Source organism: Primulina eburnea, chromosome 3, assembly GCF_022965805.1.
Source record: "Primulina eburnea isolate SZY01 chromosome 3, ASM2296580v1, whole genome shotgun sequence".
NCBI classification, from domain to species: domain Eukaryota; kingdom Viridiplantae; phylum Streptophyta; class Magnoliopsida; order Lamiales; family Gesneriaceae; genus Primulina; species Primulina eburnea.
The window spans coordinates 31,516,740-31,536,372 of NC_133103.1; the positions used below are offsets into that span (position 1 = coordinate 31,516,740).

The following is a 19,633-nucleotide window of genomic DNA, read 5'->3' on the forward strand; positions in this document are numbered from 1 at the left end:
CTTCTGAGGCTCCAAAACCTCAAAGGACAATTAAGAGGAAAAGAGTGATCATTTCGACTGACTCGGACAAAACAGCATCAGAAGAGTCTGCTGCTGCTGTTCAACCAGCAGTACCAACCCCAGCCAAGAAGAAACCTCGCACCATTCTTAAAATCAAGAAGACAGCAGCACTGTCTGAGATTGAGAAAATACCTATCAGACAGGTATTTCCAGAAGTGATTTCTACTGTTCGACCCATTACATCTGCGACTGCACAAGCTACTACATCTATTCCAGCACCGTCTACTGCTTCTGTTTTCAAGCCATCTTCTGGAATAGTGATTCGAGAATCAACTAGTGGGTCCTCTGCTTTTCGACCTATCGTGCCTATCTCTTCATCTGATAAAGGCAAAGGGAAAATGGTCGAAGAACCACCAATTTTTGGACACAAATCTACTGTAACCACCGGCGTTGATCTTCATACAGCAGAAATTGAAACCTCTGCAAATGATGATATGAATTTTTTTGATGAATGGCACTCAGTTCGTCTTTTCCATTCTTTTGCTTATTTTAAGACTAAAGGGAACTATGCCAAAATAATGGTTGCATAGAAGAAAATTTTTCAGCTTGCAAAAATGGAAAATGTTATCGAGGCCTTGCGAAGAAGGAATTTCATCCTCAAGCAGCTAAAATGTCAAAAGCTAGAATCAGTTTTGAAAGTTCTTGAATCAAATTTTGATCCTAGTGCTCCTACTGCCGTTCAGGATCAAAATGTTATTGTGATTCTATCTGACAAGCTCAAACAGATGCGTGAGCAACTTCTTGCTCAAGAACAAGGCTTTGGCGAGTCTACTGTTTATCACATTGGCCTTGTCCCAAACTTTCAACAGAATCAGACAGCTGAGGAAAGGACCACAGCCTCCCCAAAGGCTTCTGCTCTCAGTACTCCTGCATCTCCGACAAGGCCCATTCAGTCCTCATCCCTACTATCTGTACATGAACTGGCTTCGGTCGAGGAAGTCATTGAATCGATTGTTCCTACAGTCTCTACTCCTCTGGAAGTCGCACCGGCTATTTCATTATCACCTTCTGCTCCTCAGATCCTAGGTCAACATTTAGCAGAACCAGATGCCTCCTCCTTATTGCCAAATTTAGAGATGTTTTCTGCTGCTCATCAAGCAGAAATGAACATTTTTCTGTATCAGCCTTCTGCACCTTCTACTGAAGAACCATCAGTCTCACAGGCGGTTATTGCACCAACGGAAGAAATCTTGACCTCTGACTTGGCCGTTCCCGCTGAAGAAATTGTTCTTCCCCTGATTGCTATTGAACCTACTATTTCTACACTTCCAGAAGAACGCACAGCAGACCCTGGTTCTTCTACTGCCTTGATAAATGCTAATCTTGTCTCTACTGCGTTGACTGTCTCCCTCCCCGGAATCAGATGCATTTAACCTGGAATACCAGATTGAGTCTCTACAACGAGAACTCAACAACATATCTGATTTAGTGAAACGTATGTCTTGTGAAAATATTTCGGAATTCAGTGGTGCTCAATCCTTCAGAGAACGAATGGGCAAACACATCTATAACACGGCGGAGACCATGGAAAAGATGTATGCTGAAACCGTCATTTTCAGACAAGCTTTATCGAGAACTCACGGTACCATCATGCTTGCTCAAAATGATATACTCAACCGAATCACTGAGCATGATGATCTCTTCCGATCACTTTCTACTTCCGTGGAACTTATGGATGCCAAGATTGACTCTCAAAATCAATCTCTCGCTTCATTGGATAATCGCATCTCTTCTCAAACTCCGTATCTGGAGATGCTAACCGATGGCATTCAAAACATATCCGGAAGACTGAATGACCTCTTCGCCCATGTAGTTGCGGCTGATGCCAAAAAGGGGGAAGATAGAGGAGATCCAGCAGGAGCCAGACAACCAGAAGATGAAGCCGAACCATCAAACAGAAGACTTCAAGATCCTCAGAATGAGGAAGTCATATTCAGGGATATTGAAACTGATTGATCATTTTCTTTGATACTCTATTGACATTATCTTTTTGATGAAATGATTATCTGCTTTATTTAACGTCCTTCTACTGTTTAGGTTTTGGCATCACCACAAAGGGGGAAATTGTTAGACATGAATTTTATTGTGGCGATGATAAACTAAAACCAACAGACCAGAACAGTTGACTAATTTATCAGGAGCAATTGGTCTGATAAAACAAAACCAGTAGAAAGGACAGTAATACAAAACCAGTAGAGGACGTTTCCTAACGTTGCTACCTTAAATGTTACCGTTAAAGAGTTCCTAGTACTAGTATTAATTGTAGCATTAATTACTATACGGAGTCATTTAATGCATTTTACCCAAATAAGTATGAAACAAGACTGATTGTTTTATAGCTTTTTTGCAGGAACTTCTTTTGGTAATAAAGCTGATTGTATTAGTTATCTGAAGACATCCTCTGATTGTGAGCTTTGAACTCAGTCGTTTATATATACTTGGATCAAATCCTTTTACGACAGCTCGCTTGACATAATATTATCTTTCAAGGAACAAAGCCATTCTCATCGTTTCAGACTTATCTCGAAATTCCTTGAGTAATCAAAAGTTCAACACAAAGAAAAGTAGCACACGCTTCATAGCAAATATCTGATCTTTCGAAGATCATCTTGTGCTACTGATTCTTACACTCTTCACAATCTTTACATCATTTATACTTTATCAAGAAGAGTCTGTAATCTGAAAAGAGTATTTTCCGAACTTTGTGTTTCGCATTCTTGTGAGTTGAGAAACTAAGAGTTTCAGTAGGCCGAAGTGTAAGTCCTTCTGAAGTGGGTGTGTACAAGAGTTGTACTGTAATATCTAAAGTCTTTTAGTTATACCTTCTGGAAACAGAAGAAGGGGAGACGTAGAAGAGTTTATCTTCGAACTTCCATAAACAACTGCTGCCTACTGTTTTATTGTCTTTCAACTATTTCATCAGATTGTTTCCGCACGTTCTATTGTAATCAGGTGAAAGTATTCGCACAAGATAAACTACTATCCCTAACAGGATTTTAGTACCTCATCAGAAACGAAAGAAAAACGAGTAGAGTTTATTCACCCCCTCTCTAAACTCAACTTCGATCCCCAACAGCGCCATCAACAACTCATCGACTTGGAGCTCATCATCTTCGTATTCTTCTTCTTGGACAACTTCAGTTCCATAAGTGTCCCATGCTTCCTCTTCCTTTAGTTTGTCCAGTACTTGCTGCACATGTGCCTTCCATATTGAGGTTGCAGCTACCTCTTTTTCTTTTTGGTTCGAATCAATCATCAATCTCCTCAATCAGCGGCTGGATTATCAGCCTAGACAGCACGATAACAGTAGGCTTGAGGATCCTTTCCAACACCAAGCTTGGAATTGGTGTTTGCATGTAAAGTGGATTTTCTTTCTTGCCATTGCTACGGATTTTGATGGGCCCAAAATCCCCATTGTAATATCTGGCTTCTACTGCACTTGCACTTTTTTGGAACGGCTGCCCATCCGCTTCGATGACCTCCACGTCATCCCCTTTCCAAAACAACAACAGCTGGTGCATTGAGGATGGTATGCACTGGTTTGCATGGATCCAATCTCTGCCTAACAACGCTTGGAAGTTGGCGGAGGAGTTTACCACGAAAAATGCACAAAACGACGACATACTCCCCAGAGTAACATCAGCGGGGAATACCCCAATGGTCTTGGCGGTTTCCCCTGTAAATGCAGCAACTGAAACTTCTGAACGAATCAAGTCTTCCTCATTTTTGCCCAGACTTTTCAATATTCTTAGTGGAAGAACATTTACAGCTGAGCCATTGTCAATCAACACCCTAGACACTGGCTTTCCATTCAAGTGGGCTTTGATGTACAACGGCCTTATGTGCTTGGTCATGGCCGGTGTAGGCTTTTCAAGTATCACTTGTTTAGGCTTATTCGAGTGATCTTCCTTGATAATCACTCTTGAACTCCCTTCAGGGAGTTTATTTGCCTGATCTTCTTCTTGCGATGATTCATGGGGCATCAACTCCCCATTATCTTCTTCCATAATTTTAAATCTCTCGGGTAGTATCACTACTCCTGTGGCACAATCCACAGTGATGTGAAATTCTCCAATGCAAAAATTAATTGTTTTTCTTGCTTGATCATCCTCTTCGCTTAACAAATCATCATCATCTTCAACAAACTTATCCTCAGTAGCCGATCTTCCAAACTTGGATTTACTCCCCACTGGCTCCCTGGAAACTGGAGCATCAATTGTGGATTCATTTTTTAACTTAGCGGACTCCTCTCTTCTTGCAATAGCTCTTTCTCTCAACAGTCGTCTCTTTTGTGTCCTAGTCGGTGGCATAGGGAACTTTTTGTGTTGGGCCACCCTCCAAGACTCACTGAACTCCCCTCTGGGTGGAAGGACGTATCTCGGCTTTACTCCACTGTTCTCAATCATTTTTCCTTTTGAGATTTCGTATGAACGCCGTTCTCTGCCTTGATCGGCTGATAATTTTCTAGTTTCCACCCTTCGTGACTCAAATTCATATGCATTTCTCCTGTCTGAATACCTTTGGCGATGATTGCAAGATGACTCCCCTCTAAACCATTGTTTTTCCACCACTGGTCTTTCAAGCAAATGTCGATTCCTCGGCCTAAAGGTCGCGGATTCACCAATATTTCTGGGGAAATGCTGTTGAACTGTTCGTATTCGATCGGCACTATGTCTTCCATGAGCTTCAAACAATTGACCCTTTGGAATCCAGTATTTCTTGATTACTCGGTCTTTCACTGCAAAGGATCGACTTCTTTTCTCATTGAGAAGATCCCTCAAATCTGTCACATTCACATTAACCAAAGATACAGGGGAAAAGGATCATCATCCACCGCCATAGACTCTTGTTTGTTGGGGAATTTCACAACTCCCTTGTTAATTCTATCTTGCAAAATGTTCTTGAACGCCCAACAAGATTTGGTGGCATGATTATAGGAGTTGTGGTATTTACAATACTCCCGTCCCTTCAGCTCTTCTGTAGGTGGCATCTTGTGATCAGGCGGGAATGTGATGAATTTTTCTTTTACCAAGAAATCGAAAACTTCCTCGGTCTTTGACACATCAAATGTATACTGCATGTCTTTGGGGAGTTGGGGGTTGTTCTTCTTTTCAGGTTCTGCTGGCTTCTTTTTCAATAGGAGAACTGTGCAAGAACCAGCTGACCGAATCTCTGCCAATGCCACATCTTCCACCTCCTGATAATAAGATCCCATAGCAGTTTTCTTCTTGTATGACTCTTCCCGCAAGAGTTCTTCGTATTCAGCCACTTTGGCGGCTAGCTCGAAGAAATCCCTGAACTCCATTCCCTGGAATTTCTTCCTTAATTCAAAATCCAGCCCCTTTTGTGCCATCTTCACGAACTCGGTCTCAGGTAGGAATACCTTGCACCTATTCTTTATCTTCTTGAACCTGTCTATAAAATACTCCACCGACTCCCCTTTCTTTTGAGTGACTCTGGATAAGTCGGCAATGCACACTTCTGGCTCTGTTCTATAGAATTGAATGTGAAATTGTCTTTCCATCTCTTGCCAACTCATCACTGAATTTTTGGGGAGTGAGGCATACCAAGCGAATGCAGTCCCAGTGAGGGAATTCGGGAATAGCCGCAACTTTAGATTGTTGAAATTCTCCAAGTTGGCTAATTCGCCGCACTGGATGGTGAATCTGGCTATATGTTCCATGCTCGATTCGCCATCCTCCCCGGAGAATAAATTGAAATCATGAATTCTATAACCCCTTGGGTACGGGTTATTCACGTCTATGTAGTCTGGATAGGGTTTGTGGAACTCTGGGCGGCCAATCTGTTTCAAGGCCGGCCCATATATCTCTTGAACAGCCTCTCTCACCATTTCTGGATCAATCCCGTGCATGTTCCGAGCGGGGAGTTGGTAATGGTAGTAATTTGCCCCCCGAGCTTGAAATCCTGCATTTAAACCAATATTACCTCCTGGGAAGCCCCCATCCACTCCTTGATAATCCATGTGCGATATATCATCATAAGCTCCTGGTTGGTATAGAGGATTTGTCACGCTGTACACTTGAGTAACTGGTTGTTTCGAACTCCCCACTCCATGAGCACGTGGCTATGGCTGGGATCTTCCTCCTAAGGTTTCTTCTCTCTTGTGAGGTGGTGTATACCTTCTTTCTGACTGATTCGGAAAAGTGAACTCCGGGCAACGAGGATCGCCAACCCTTGAGTTTCCAACTCCCTGGTCAAATTCAGGGACTTGGTTATTTCCCTGGACTTGGTTGCTCCCTTCTTTCTCCTTTATGCTCTGCTCTTTGTCGGTTGACTGGTTCGATTTACCCAATACAGTCTTCAAGCAATCAGACACAGCCTTGGATAGTGCTTGTGATATTTCCTCAATTTTCATCGCAGTCAATTCTTCAACCAAACGGTTTGAAATATGAGCATACATCTCTGGAACATTACTTGGATGCAAATCCAACTCCCTGGTCGCCTCTTCAGCGGCCGTAGCGGCCGGCTGCTCTGTCAGTGGAGCGTGAATCTCTTCTTGGCTTGGTTGAGACTCCCCATCCCCTTGATTGACGTTTTCTTTTCTCCTTGGCGGCATAGTGATGGTCCCACCGGGCGTGCCAAAAATATGTTTGCACAATATTTGGTGTTGCGGGCGTGCCAGGTGCGAAAATGCACCGATTTGTGTAAAAATGATAAAAATCTAACTTCTAAAAACAAACGAAAGTGAATTCTAAATTTGACCGTCGGTTCTAATCTCCTAAGACAACTATAATACCAAAATGAAGAAAACTATTGGAATTGGAGGAATAAACGCCCGACTTTGTTTATATTTTCAATAAACCGTAGGAATTTACAAGACATAAACATATAAATATAATGTTGTTGAAATTCTAAAACGAGAGAATGCTAGAAATATGCTAGAAATCTTAAAAGCTATCGCTTGAAGATTGAATTTTTGCAGATTTGTCTGTGTAGAGTTGTGTGTTTTCTGTGTGTCTGCTTGCCGATGCCCTTTTCTTCCCAGCACTGTGCCGCTTCTCTCCACTCCCCCATGAGCCCATGATCTTTCCCACTTACGCCACGATTTCTACCTATCCTCCCACGTTCTTCTTCCTTTCCCGCGCTTTGTGACCCGTTTTGAGTCAATTAAAAATCAATTTGCCACACTTGATGGGCCTATATAATTAAAGTGAGCTTGTAATTAAATTGGGCTTCCACAATTAATTATTTTTAGCCCAAACAAATTCATATCAATGCAAAAATATAAAGTTTTACATAATAAGTAGGTTTTAAAAAGTACTCATTATTACTTTTTTTCCTGTGTTTAAACACTGATTATATTATATTCAAAATACGCCCAATATTGAAATTTGTATTTCAAATCATATTATTATCCAGAGGCAATATTAAATTCTCATTTCATTTTAGTCTATAATACAACTTATGTTGGTAAGTTAAAACTTAAAAAAAAAAACTTATTAAAAAAAATCTGTTAAAAAAAAAGACCTAAAAAATATCTTAATCGTTGGATCATGGAACCCACACCCTGAAACCCATGGACGGTTCCAGATACCCAGCACAGCCACACGGGGACCAATCCTTAAATGGGCTGTCGGCTATTAATGGGCTGGGCCATGTCCCACTAATTATTAGTTTACCGAGAATCTCTATTTCAGCTCCCGACGTTTCATCACCTGTCATACTCTCTATTTGAAAGCCTCATTTTCTTTTTTTTCTTTTTTTTTTGTATAAAAATGATATATAATTGATGGGTTCGATGTGTTATACTGATTATATCAATAATATTTACTAGCAACCGAGGCACACACGTTGCGTGTGTCATGAATATATGAGCGTGATATATTAAACATTCATGATATCACAACACCATGACACAAAATATTTTGTATCATAAATATATTATTGAAATGCAATAATGTTAACATTCAATGTAAAAGAAGTAAACAAATAGTCAAAAGATGGTCCAAAAAATATTAGAATATGCATCAAATATTCAAATACACCATATTAGTATATATGCAATTGTGCCAGATGAAAGTTTGGAATTTTGTTATCGCAACTCTGCTAGATCTTGAAACATTTGAATTTAAAACCTATAAACCAAAATCTAAATGTGTCTATAAACATTATAATAAAACAATGTCTAAGAAGACATAATATAATGATTTAGTGACTCTGTTAAGAATATGTGAAAGATTAGATCAAATGACCTTGAAACTCGTAATAAATAAATTATCACCCGCAAGATAAAAACGAACAAATTAATTTGATATAAAATTCGATTAATTCTTTCACACTCTCAAAAATATGAAATAAAATACAAAATTAAATTAATAGACTGGGAATCAACAATCATTGATATAAACTGCACATCACAGCCATCTGCCGAAACAACTCCATGATATTTGCTCCCATGCAAGTGTCAGGACCATACCATACGCTTAAATTAGGCACTTCTGCAAAAGCCTTGAAAATTACCAGATGCAGCTCACAATAAGTAAAAAGAATCTGAAGTATGGACATAAAGTAAACAACCAAATGATTATTCAAAAAGAAATGGCACAGCCAACCTGCAGAATGGTTTGCACGACATTAGAAGAGGTACAGGTAATTGTTGGAACAACTTCATGTGTGTAAGCTTTGGTCTCGAGGGGTGTATTAATATAGACGACATGCAAAGAGGGAGAAGGAACGGAAGCTGCAGCGGTGGCAAGATAATCCATATATTTAGGACTGGATGCAGCATCAGCCAAGGAGCACCCAATACGTTCATTAGACATCCTGTACACACCTACCTGAACAAATTCATTGTTCAAATATGCTCACAACAAACTGAAATAACTATACCAGTTTCATAAATCATTGTTTGTGCTAAGAACCAAACATAATAAATAAAGCAAACATATTATATCCACTTCTTTCATCAGAAACAACTCTCCAAATCAATAACTCTAACCATGGAAGATTCATTCACTCTAAAACACAAAATTTACTGTTAAATCTAAAACGGTCATTTCCCTTCTGCAAAGTGGCGAGTTTTCTACCGTAGAAAAAACCTTGCAATAAAACACACCCTCAACAAAACTAGCAAATTTCAAAACAGAATTTTTTTTTTAATATTCAAATAATTCAATTATTGGAATGGGTTCGAAAACCAACAAAGGTAACAAAATTCAACACAGAAAGTATATATTTTTTATATTACAAAATTCAATTATTTGATTAGGTTCAAACATCCCATTTTATTTGATTTAATAAAATAGTAGGGAATGTAAATGAGAGAACATTATCTAGCATTTTAAGATCGGATTTTAAATGAATTGTTTAACTTCATTTGTTACATTTGGTTAGCAAGGTTTCATGAGAAACAGTTCTAGTTATGTTTTTGTCACGTCCATCTCTTTAATTACTGTGCGATCAAATTGCGGCACTACATTTTGAGCACTTGAATGCAAAAACTCATCCTACTAAAAAAGCCATACATACACAGAACATATTGAAGAACCAGTTCAAACCACGAGCAAAAAGTGTTCAATAGTTAACTCAAATTAAAAAGGCAAAATTGTTAAGACTTTAGAGTAGGTAATTACATACCGTGTAGCGTGAACTTTCCACTGCCTCACAACCAATACAAATTCACTTTAAAGCCATCCATCTTAAACCCTAGGTTTGCCGAATTTCTTGCAGCAGCAGACAAAATCTTTGCAGAACCAACACCGTAATCGCCGATGAAGTAAGTCGGAATAGGGATTTGAGAGCGTCCTTCGACGTAGTCGTTAAACTCCTCGAGATGGTCCGGGAATTCAGGGGAAAACTGACCAACGCATCGAACGGACCTACCGATTTGTTCACCTGCAAAGTTGAGATGGCGACAATACATCGAAAGTTTAATGGAGATGGAATCGATAAATGTGTGCGTATGTGTGTGTGTGATGACGGTGAGTGAGTGTGGAGGTGTATTGCATACAGAGGAAACACGCTTGGAAAGCTGGCCGATGCGGCCGAGTACATCGCCGGAGTGCCGATTTTTTAGTAGGATGAGTTTTTGCATTCAAGTGCTCGAAATGTAGTGCCGCAATTCGTGCAGAGTCGGTGTGAGGGATGGTTAATTTATGAAGATGATGCAGAGAGAATAGTGGAGTATGAGAGAATCGTGCAGAATAATTTTATGGAACGGTTTTGTTGGAGATTTGAGAAGATTTTGAGAGAGAAATATTATTGTTTTGAAGCAAAAGGGCAAAAGGGGAAGAAAAATTGGTGTCTGCAGGATTGGCAGTTTGTATAAGCCCCTCAGCCTTAATAAAACAGTAGTGATATTACCTGGGATAAATTAACATTAAAATAACCCCTTTCCTCGTTGTTCCAGGAGGCCCAAAACCTCGTGCGTGTATCCCAAGTTGTCTCTACTCCGCCGTGTATATAGTCAACGCTGCAACTTAAAAGATGAGGGGAGGGGGAAAGATTGAAACTTGGATATCCTATTTCAAGTTTTACTTAGGGGGGTGTATTGGTTATAGACTTTTAATGACTTTTATGGAGTTTAAAAGTCTAGAGGTATTCAAACTAGACTTTTATATACTCCATAAAAGTTTAGTGGTATTCAATATAAACTTTTGTAGAATTTTAAAAAGTCATGTGGTATTCAAACTTGACTTTTAAAAACTCTACAAAAGTCTATGGGTATTCAAAATGTCAATAGACTTTTAATGACTCTATGGAATTCTATTAAGTACAAGAATTATAACCTAATGTACAACAATAAAATGTCAACAAAAGTCTTTGGTTCAACCTAAAGATTTGGATGTACATTTAATTGAGAAATCTCCCAAATTCACATATTCAATACAAACTTTCATTCTTTTCTCATCTATTTATTTTTCATTTTATTTGTACTTTTTAAAAACGTAATTAAAATTTAATTTTTTTATTAATTATTATATAACATTTTATTTTTAATTATTTTCTTTAATTTTAGTTAATCTATATATTAAATTATTGTATAAGCAAATTCATACCGATATTATACCAAAATTTTCGGTATACCGAACCAAAAAACCTTACAATTTAAAAAAATTTATAATTTATTGTTTTAAAATATTATATATTTTAAAAATTTTGTATATTTTTTCGGTATTTCGTATATACCAAAATTTTCAAGTTGGATATCGTTACTGTACCGAAATCTTCGGTATACTTAAAATTCGGTAAATTCAATATTTTTTTGTTACGGTAATCTCGGTATATCGAAAATTCGGTATTTTTTTCCACCCCTAATAGAGCTTGTATTGGCATGTGCTATATTACACAATTTTCTTTGAAAGAAGTGTCAATTTGATGAATTTCAAATTGAACTAGATAATGAAGCTCAATTGTCTTCATCAACACAAGTTTATGAAGGTGACGACTTTGATCAGTTATTTAATACTCAAAAACAACAACGAGCAAATGCTAATGCATGGAGGGATACCATAACCAATGAAATGTAGAACGATGTCGTTTAAATTGTCAGTAATGATTAGATTTTTTTTATAAAAGACTACTCATTATTTTGAGTGTTCTTTTAATAAAATTTTATTATGAACTTATAAAAATATTGTTCATTAATATATTGAATTGACATAAAGAATTGAAATTTTGATTTCAATAAATTGGATAGTTCATTTGTCGTTTTTCACAAATTAAATTTATTTAACCTTTAAATAAGTAAAATTCATTTACATTTTCATAAATAAATAAAAATTTAAAATTGAACAGGTTATACATGTCCAATAATTATTTAAAAAAAATTAATAAAAAAATAAATCACAATTACAAAAGTCTACAAAAGTCTACAAAAAAAGTCTATAAAAATCTATGAAATATGTTTTACAATTCTATGAGATTCTATAAAAGTCAATCAAAATCCATCAACTCCACAAAAGTCCACCTTTTAAAAAAAAATCATTAAAAATCATTAAAAATTTAGATTGAATACACCCTTAATGTCTTTTTATTTGGAATCTGATGTTTCTCGCGTTGTTGGATCTGGGATTCTTGCTCTTTAAGTAAAGGTTTTTACTTTGTTGTGTGTTGGTGCTTAATTGTGTATGCGAGTGATTTTGATTTTGTCGCTTGTTAATGCATTTTTTAGTAAATTTTGGTGGGTTTATGGTTACCCTTTTTCGTTTATTTTGATGTTGTGTTGCTGCAATACGTGGTTTGACTGCCCGAAAATCTCTGTAATCTGTATCAATTATTGAATGTGAAGTTTGTATTCTTACTTTTTGCGCCTAATGCACTACATTTTGAAGAATCTAATTTGTTGTCTTTATTTTCATATTTATCTGCTCGGTCGGATGTTTATGGTTATTTCATTGTGATTCACTATATACGATGTGTTCTTGAAGTTTTACTGACCATTTTCCTCTTTGTTAGACTTTTTTGCTTAATGCACGCAGGATTTTGTTGGAAATTTTATGAGGCGGTTTGAAGAAATGACTTCGGATTACCTTTTGTTCATGTGCTTGAATTTATATATTCTATGTAATTTTGGTTGAATGGTTAGCTGGCTAAATTTGAATTTTGTATTTGCTTGAATCGGAGGAATAAAAGTCCTAAAATGGATCTTACTTCTGTAAAAGAAAGAGACATTGTGATTGATATTGAGACCTGTGTAAATTCAAGCAAAGAAGTAGCGAGTCTTGAAATTTTGGATGATCAAGTTGGAAAGGTGGTATCTTTCACAGCATGTGGTATGCCGATGGTTCTAGATGAATTGGAGAATGGTGAAATTTCAGCGAGCCTTCCTGTAAATGTAGAAAAATGTCAGTGAGATTTCTTCAGATTTGGGCAAGAGTCCAAGGAAAGATAGTCGGAAGTCAACGAGTGTTAAAAAGCCTCCTAAACCTCCGCGTCCACCGAGATCTTCGATTGATGCAGCTGATCAGAAGCTTATTAAAGAGATGGCGGAACTTGCCATGATAAAACGTGCTAGGATTGAACGAATGAAGGCGTTGAAGAAAATGAAATCGTCGAAAGCTTCATCATCAGCATCTGCATCTGCTTCAACAAGTGGCAATTTGGTTGCTTTACTGTTCACCGTTTTGTTTTGTATAGCCATAATTTTTAAAGGTAACGTTTAGCTTGTTTCAAGCTATTCCTTTGCTTTACTGATTGCTGAATTTGATTCCTCAATTGCAATATACTTATGATTGGTATCACTTTCTTAGTCGGGGCTCATGCTGTGACTTGTTGAAAAGGGTATTATTTTTACAAATATCTTAAAACAATTGAAATTATATGCGTATTCTTCTTACAGCTATAGCTAACTAAAGACTAAATACGTTTATAACTTGATGCACGAGTGAGATGAAAAAGAACTAATCTTGCTAGATTTTACCAGCGCAATCGTGGCTATCAGAATACTTACCTGATTCTTTATTGTGTTTCATTAGGATGCCACCCTTCAGGAATGCACCCGAGGAATAACACCGCCATTCACGTCCATGGATATTCTGAATCAAGTAGTGAAATAACTGGAAATACTATCGTCATTCAAGTTCAAAACCGGAAAAATTTATCCATGGGTAATGAACCCTTGATGAGCGCTGGATCTCCCTTGTATGTTATCTTTCTAATTTCTCTGTCTTAGTTATTATATTAACGAATAACCAACTGCTGGTCTGCATGATTGAGCTTACATTTTCTTGGTTTTTTGCAGTTAAATGGAACTGGTGCCTGGTTTAGATTGCAAGGATGAGGAAAGAGAAATATCCGTTGAAACAAGTTTCTTGGGGAAAGATAAGTAAACAATTCACAGTTTCGCTGTTTAAAATTTCCTCTGAATCGAAAACTACATAGATCTGTTATGCCTTGTTCAGTGATAGTAAATACTGAAGGGCTGAATAATTTATTGTCCAATCTCTACTGTGTTTTTTCCATTAGTATGCCGAAATTGTATTTGAAATTGCAGAGAGAAGCTAGCTTTCCCTTTTCTTTCTTGATGCTCTTTTGTCCAAGTTTGCTCATTTTACGTTCTCATTTTCATTGAGAATACATTTTGTTAGGCTGAGTGTGTCTTGTTGCTTATTAAGAAATGGTGTGTTTTGAATCGATAATATATTTGAGGGTGATCAGGTTCTTCTGTTTATTTTGATGCTGTTTAGTGGTTATTTAATGTGCCATAATGCAGTTCAATAAAGCTTGGTCTAACAACATGTTTGAAAACATAGAACAGTCAAAAGGTTTGGTGAAAATCCATATACTGAGTTAAATATTTAAAAAGTAGAATTCCAGAAACTGAATACGCTTTATTAGAGCATTTCTGGCTCTTTATTATAGGTAGTTAAGAACTCAGCATAGTTATACATACATTCTAAAAGGGTACATTCTGAAAGGGTTCACTATATGTCCGAAATACATAACCATCTTCGTCTAAGAAAACAAACTATATGCAACTTAACTTCAAGTATGACTTAGCTGTCTCACCATCAGCTCCGTTGGGGTAGAATCCACCAGGCTCACTCTCCTTCCCACTTGCATACACAATCCTAAGTATTTCCTTGGGTGTTCGATCAAATGCCAACGAGTTTTCATCGCCTGCTAGCACATTACCTGCACTTTTCCCCTCTGGACCTTGGCTGGGGTGAACAATAAGACCTTCATCTTTCAATCCTTGATTTCCAAGCTTATTCCTCAGGCTTGAAATCTTATCTGTAAATTCTGCCACTGTATAACCATAGGGTGCCACTGGTACAGAGGCACGTTCATAGAGTAATGCCCGAAGGACCGCATCTTGGCCTGCTTCGACGCCTAAGAGTTTCGCCACAAGCTGGAATTTCGATAAATCAGTAACCCAATATCAGTTGTTAACGAAGGTTATTATAAAACTTTGATTTTAAACGACGTAAAAGAGAAGACTGAGTATCACCTTTTTGGCGGTTGGGGATTGGAGTTTTGGATTAGCTCCGACATATCCTGTGAGGCCAACATAGGGGATAACATAGCTTGCAATCAGATAGTTGAGATCATTCTCATAGGGATCAAATGGAGGATCCAACTCTTTCCCAAATGCATTATTCATCACGGTTGCAAACGATTTTGTGCTTAGGTCAAGTTGGGGTCGGGGAAATCCAGGAACTGTCTTTTTTATTGCCCTGCAATATGCATCAAACAAGATACAGCTTGTTACAAGAGTACTTTATTGCATAGGTCGGTTTCTGTAGATTCCAATATCCATACTAAGACCCAGAGTGGCTGCACGCTTGTGTGCCGTATATTGAAATATGAAATAAAGGATGACATAAATAATGGCGTGGAGCAAGGGAACGGGAACTGACCTCACGTGTCCAAATTCTTGGTATGCAAACTGTCCTATGATGTCTCTTATCAATGGACTGAGTTTAGCAATCTGAGCACCGATAGGCGGTGGGCCTCCTGACGTAAGGTTAGGCTCAAGAACGTCCAAGCCATGCCCGAAAGCTCCCCAAGCGAAGAACTCAGCTTCCATGTATTCCAAATTCAAAGGGAACTCCAGATGATCGACATCCGATGTTGGCAGATCCTCGGGCAACACAGAGCCGCCTTGGAGGAGTAGGAGGAGGAGGAGGGAGGTGGAAATCGACATTGTTCTCGACATGATGTTAGATGGCTCAACTTTTTGGTTTTTGTGATATGTTCTATCGACGGGTTTTCTTCATGCAAATTAAATTCTTGGGGTTGCTATTTATAACAAAAATAGGCGCCGCCTTAGTCGAGTAAAGGGTTAGTTGTTATATAGAAATGTTTTATTAAGTTGCCACGTAGAGATTGGATTTTTGCTACTTTTCAAGAGCATTTAATTCTAGAGAAGGGAAAGGGAGCCACATTGTCATTGTTGAGATAAGGCACGTCTTTCTTGGCGTTTCCACACACAGCTCTAATGGAACACATAGTTACACGACTAATCTCTAACCTTAAAAAAAAATGCACTACCAAATTCGAGTTCGGCTCGATTAACCATTTACTTTCGAATTTGAGTTTGATTTTAATTTAGAAAGGTTACGGTTTGATTTATGGAGGAGTTACTAAAATATGCATTTTCTAAATTATGGATAAAATATTTAGGATGTGTGGGTGTATTCTCGTTTGTTTGAATACTTTTGACTATTTATTTCTGAGGCCAAAATGCAGCTATCTGCCATCTTTTTGTGAAGGTTCACTCACCCTATATTCAAAATACATGACCACCATAGTGTGAAAAACAAAAGAAAATTATATGTATCCTCATTTCAAAGTAGGACTTGGCTATCTCACCATCAGCTCCATCGGGTAGAATCCACCAGGCCGAGCCTCCTCCCCACACAATCTTAAGTATTTTACCCGGGTGTTCAATCGAATGCCACCGAACCTTGGTCGCCTGCTAGCACATTACCCTCGGTTTTCCTCTCCGAACCTTGCCCGGGCTTAACGATCAGACTTCATCTTTCACCCCTTGATTCCTCAGCTTATTCCTCAGCTTTGAGATCTTATATGTGAATTCTGCAACGGTATAACCATTGGGTACCACGGGTAAAGCGGGACGTTCGTAAAGTAGTGCCTGAAGAGCCGCGTCTTGGCCTGATGCGACCCCTAAGGGTCCCGCCACGAGCTGGAATTTCAATAATTTAGTAACCAAAATATTAGCAAGATCTTGTACTAAACTTGATTATGTTATTGTAAATAAATTGAACTATATTATGAGTCTCTTAGGAAAATTATTTTTGTGCTCATTGATGTTGCATTTATTATTCCCGAAGATATCAATCTTCTTTTAGTAGCAGTCAATTAGTCTATTGATTTATCCACTTTTTTTTCCTGGATTTTGTGTTTTTTCGCAAGTTTTTAGGAACCCCTATATAGTCACGGTATAAAGGAAATTATAAATGTTCACTTACGCCAACTTCGTCTCTTTATATTTTTTACGACATAAAAAATGACAACAATTTTTATATATTTTTAATATATTATTATTTATTTTAATAATAATAATAATAATAATAATAATAATAATAATAATATTATTATTATTATTATTGTTATTATTGTTATTATTATTATTATTATTATTTGCGCGTTATAACTAGTATCCACTAAGAATTTGAAGTTAAGGACTTGAGGCCTATAATTCAAAACTGTACAAAACATAAAAATAAAAATAAAAATTCTTAGATTTGGGTACTGTGAAATGAGGATATTGGCAAAAACTTGTGTGAGACGGTCTCACGGGTCGTATTTTGTGAAACGGATCTTTATTTAGATAATCCATGAAAAAGTATTACTTTTAAGTGTATTACTTTTTATTGTGAATATGGGCATGGTTGATCCGTATCACGGATTATGATTCGTGAGACGGTCTCACATAAGACCTACTCGAGAATATTAGTGCAGTTGTAACAATCGTTATTTCATCCAAGTGAAACGTGTATAATATAATATTGAAGCAATTCTATATAAAGTACTTCTTTTATACAACACCTAGGCCTACACGTTGGGCTTGACCTTACTATAGATTAAAACGAAGATAAAATTATTCTATATAAAGTAATTCTTTTATACAACACCTAGGCCTACACGTTGGGCTTGACCTTAGTATAATTATTCTGATTAAAACAAGATAAAATTCACACAGACCAAATATTCTAATATTGTTGATGCAAAGAAAAAATAAAGTAGACGGTTTAACCAGCCACATATTATGTATAATATATATTAGTATTTAAGTACATGAATTTAAAGATCTTAAAAGATTTGAGTTTCCTCCAGTTTCTGATTGTATACAATCTTTAAAGGATTGTATGTAAAGCATATTTTTGGAAAGAACACCACATTGCATACAATCTTTTATATATATATATATATATATATATATATATATATATATATATATATATATATAAGAATTTATATATATTTAGGCGGTTTAACCGGTCATATAATATATAATATAATATATATAATAGTATTTAACATATAAATCAAACACACTTTGGAATCAAAATAAAAACTTCAATACGAATGTTTAAAGGATTAACAATTTCTTTAAGAACATAAAGTTTGAAGGATAAGAACACTATGAATGTTAGTGGAGAGAGAGAGAAGAGAGAGAGAGAATAAAAAATTGAAATAAAACATGCATTTTCTTGGAGAACTTGTCTTCCTTTTATAGATATTTTCAACGGTATTTTTGGAATCTTTGAATAACATTTGTCGTTGTCATGCTTGCATCATTTTGACACCATTTTTAACACGAATTTTACAATCAATATACAAAATTTACAATTTACAATTCAATAATAAATATGTGTCTAAATTATGCATTCCTTCTTCAACGAGTAAATCTCAAGGTTAATATCTTTCTCTGAGGAGTGGAAGATTCTTCTGTCTTCTGGTTTTCTAAATCTTCCAAGAATCTTGCAACGCCCAAAAACCAATCTGCGTAAACTACATACGTGCAAACGATTTAAATTTCTTACTTGATTTGCATAATTAATCTTAACTGCTTACTTGATGCATATTATATGATTAAAGCTATGATTGTATGATTATATGACATGATTTCATGAAATTGAAGGATTTTATCCGAATATTTAATAATGGGAAAAGAGACCGGGGACGACGGAGATAAAAATAAATATATTCATTAAATATTTTCAAGACTTCTTGATATAATTAAAAATGATTAAATTTTTCTAAAAATAATAGAGTTCAAATTATTTTACTAGACTAGCTCGATTTTACCCGGGAAGCCAGTTTTGAGCAAAGATGGATTTTAAAAATATCAAATGCATTATATTTGAAAACTAAATTTATAAACTTTTATTTTTTAATTCAATAATTGTTATTGGGCTCAATTTAACTAATTTGAGTGGGCTCAATTGCTCCTATACTTGAAAGCCCAAAACTTAAGCTCTTTAAACTGCAAATTAAATCTATAAAAAAATAAAAACCTAGGTCTTTTAAAACACAAACCAGCCGACACCAGCACACACAACACACACTAAACTTTCAGAAAATATCAAGGAGGACAAGCTAGGGTTCTTCGTCGTTTGTTTGTCTCTTTTCGTGTCCCCTCGCTGACGATCATATATTCGAGCGTTTTAAAACGTAAAGGTACGTTTTCTAAACCCATTGAATCATCTTTCAAACCATAATGTTCATTTTTTTTTAATTATTTTAGCATGAAAAATATTTACGTTCAATGGTTTAATGATACGACGATTATTTTCAAAAGTTTTGACGTTTTTGTACTTGTTTCTTTAACGTTATGATTCCTAAGGACACACTGGCAATAGAAGGTGTTTAAGAGACGGGAAAAGATTCGTTAAGGATTGAAACTAAGGCTTGAAGTCGAGGTTTTCTAGGAAGAAAGAACCTAGGGTTTTCCTCATGAGTTTCATGGCTTGGGTTTGGCTAGTTGGAGGAACCAGCGTGAGGCTCGGCCAGGGCTTAGGCAAGGATCGTGCTGGATGTGTTTCAGTGTAGGAGGAGTCCTAGCATGCCTAGTACTCACGTATGGTCGAAGGGGAGAGAGTCCATGCGTGCAAGGACTTTCCCCATGCACGCTAGGTGTGAC

At 36.8% G+C, this 19,633-nt stretch overlaps 2 protein-coding genes across 4 annotated transcripts; one reads left to right on the forward strand and one right to left on the reverse strand.

The window, feature by feature from the left end:
- Positions 1-12,040: 12,040 nt before the first annotated feature.
- On the forward strand, positions 12,041-14,191 carry LOC140827522 (uncharacterized). Of its 3 annotated transcripts, none has more exons than XM_073190201.1 (4): positions 12,041-12,113; positions 12,501-13,173; positions 13,497-13,662; positions 13,763-14,191. In XM_073190201.1, exons 2-4 carry the CDS (start codon positions 13,005-13,007, stop codon positions 13,764-13,766), a joined length of 339 nt encoding a protein of 112 aa, XP_073046302.1. In that variant the 5' UTR covers positions 12,041-12,113; positions 12,501-13,004; the 3' UTR covers positions 13,767-14,191. The 3 variants fall into 3 exon arrangements, with proteins under 3 accessions (XP_073046302.1, XP_073046304.1, XP_073046303.1); XM_073190203.1 differs by having other exon boundaries at positions 12,041-12,107; XM_073190202.1 differs by lacking the exon at positions 12,041-12,113 and having other exon boundaries at positions 12,120-13,173.
- Positions 14,192-14,326: 135 nt separating this feature from the next.
- LOC140827521 (desiccation-related protein PCC13-62-like) lies at positions 14,327-16,684 on the reverse strand. The gene is made up of 3 exons (XM_073190200.1): positions 15,381-16,684; positions 14,972-15,197; positions 14,327-14,872 (listed from the first exon to the last, which is right to left on the reverse strand). Exons 1-3 carry the CDS (start codon positions 15,677-15,679, stop codon positions 14,489-14,491), a joined length of 909 nt encoding a protein of 302 aa, XP_073046301.1. The 5' UTR covers positions 15,680-16,684; the 3' UTR covers positions 14,327-14,488.
- Positions 16,685-19,633: the final 2,949 nt, after the last annotated feature.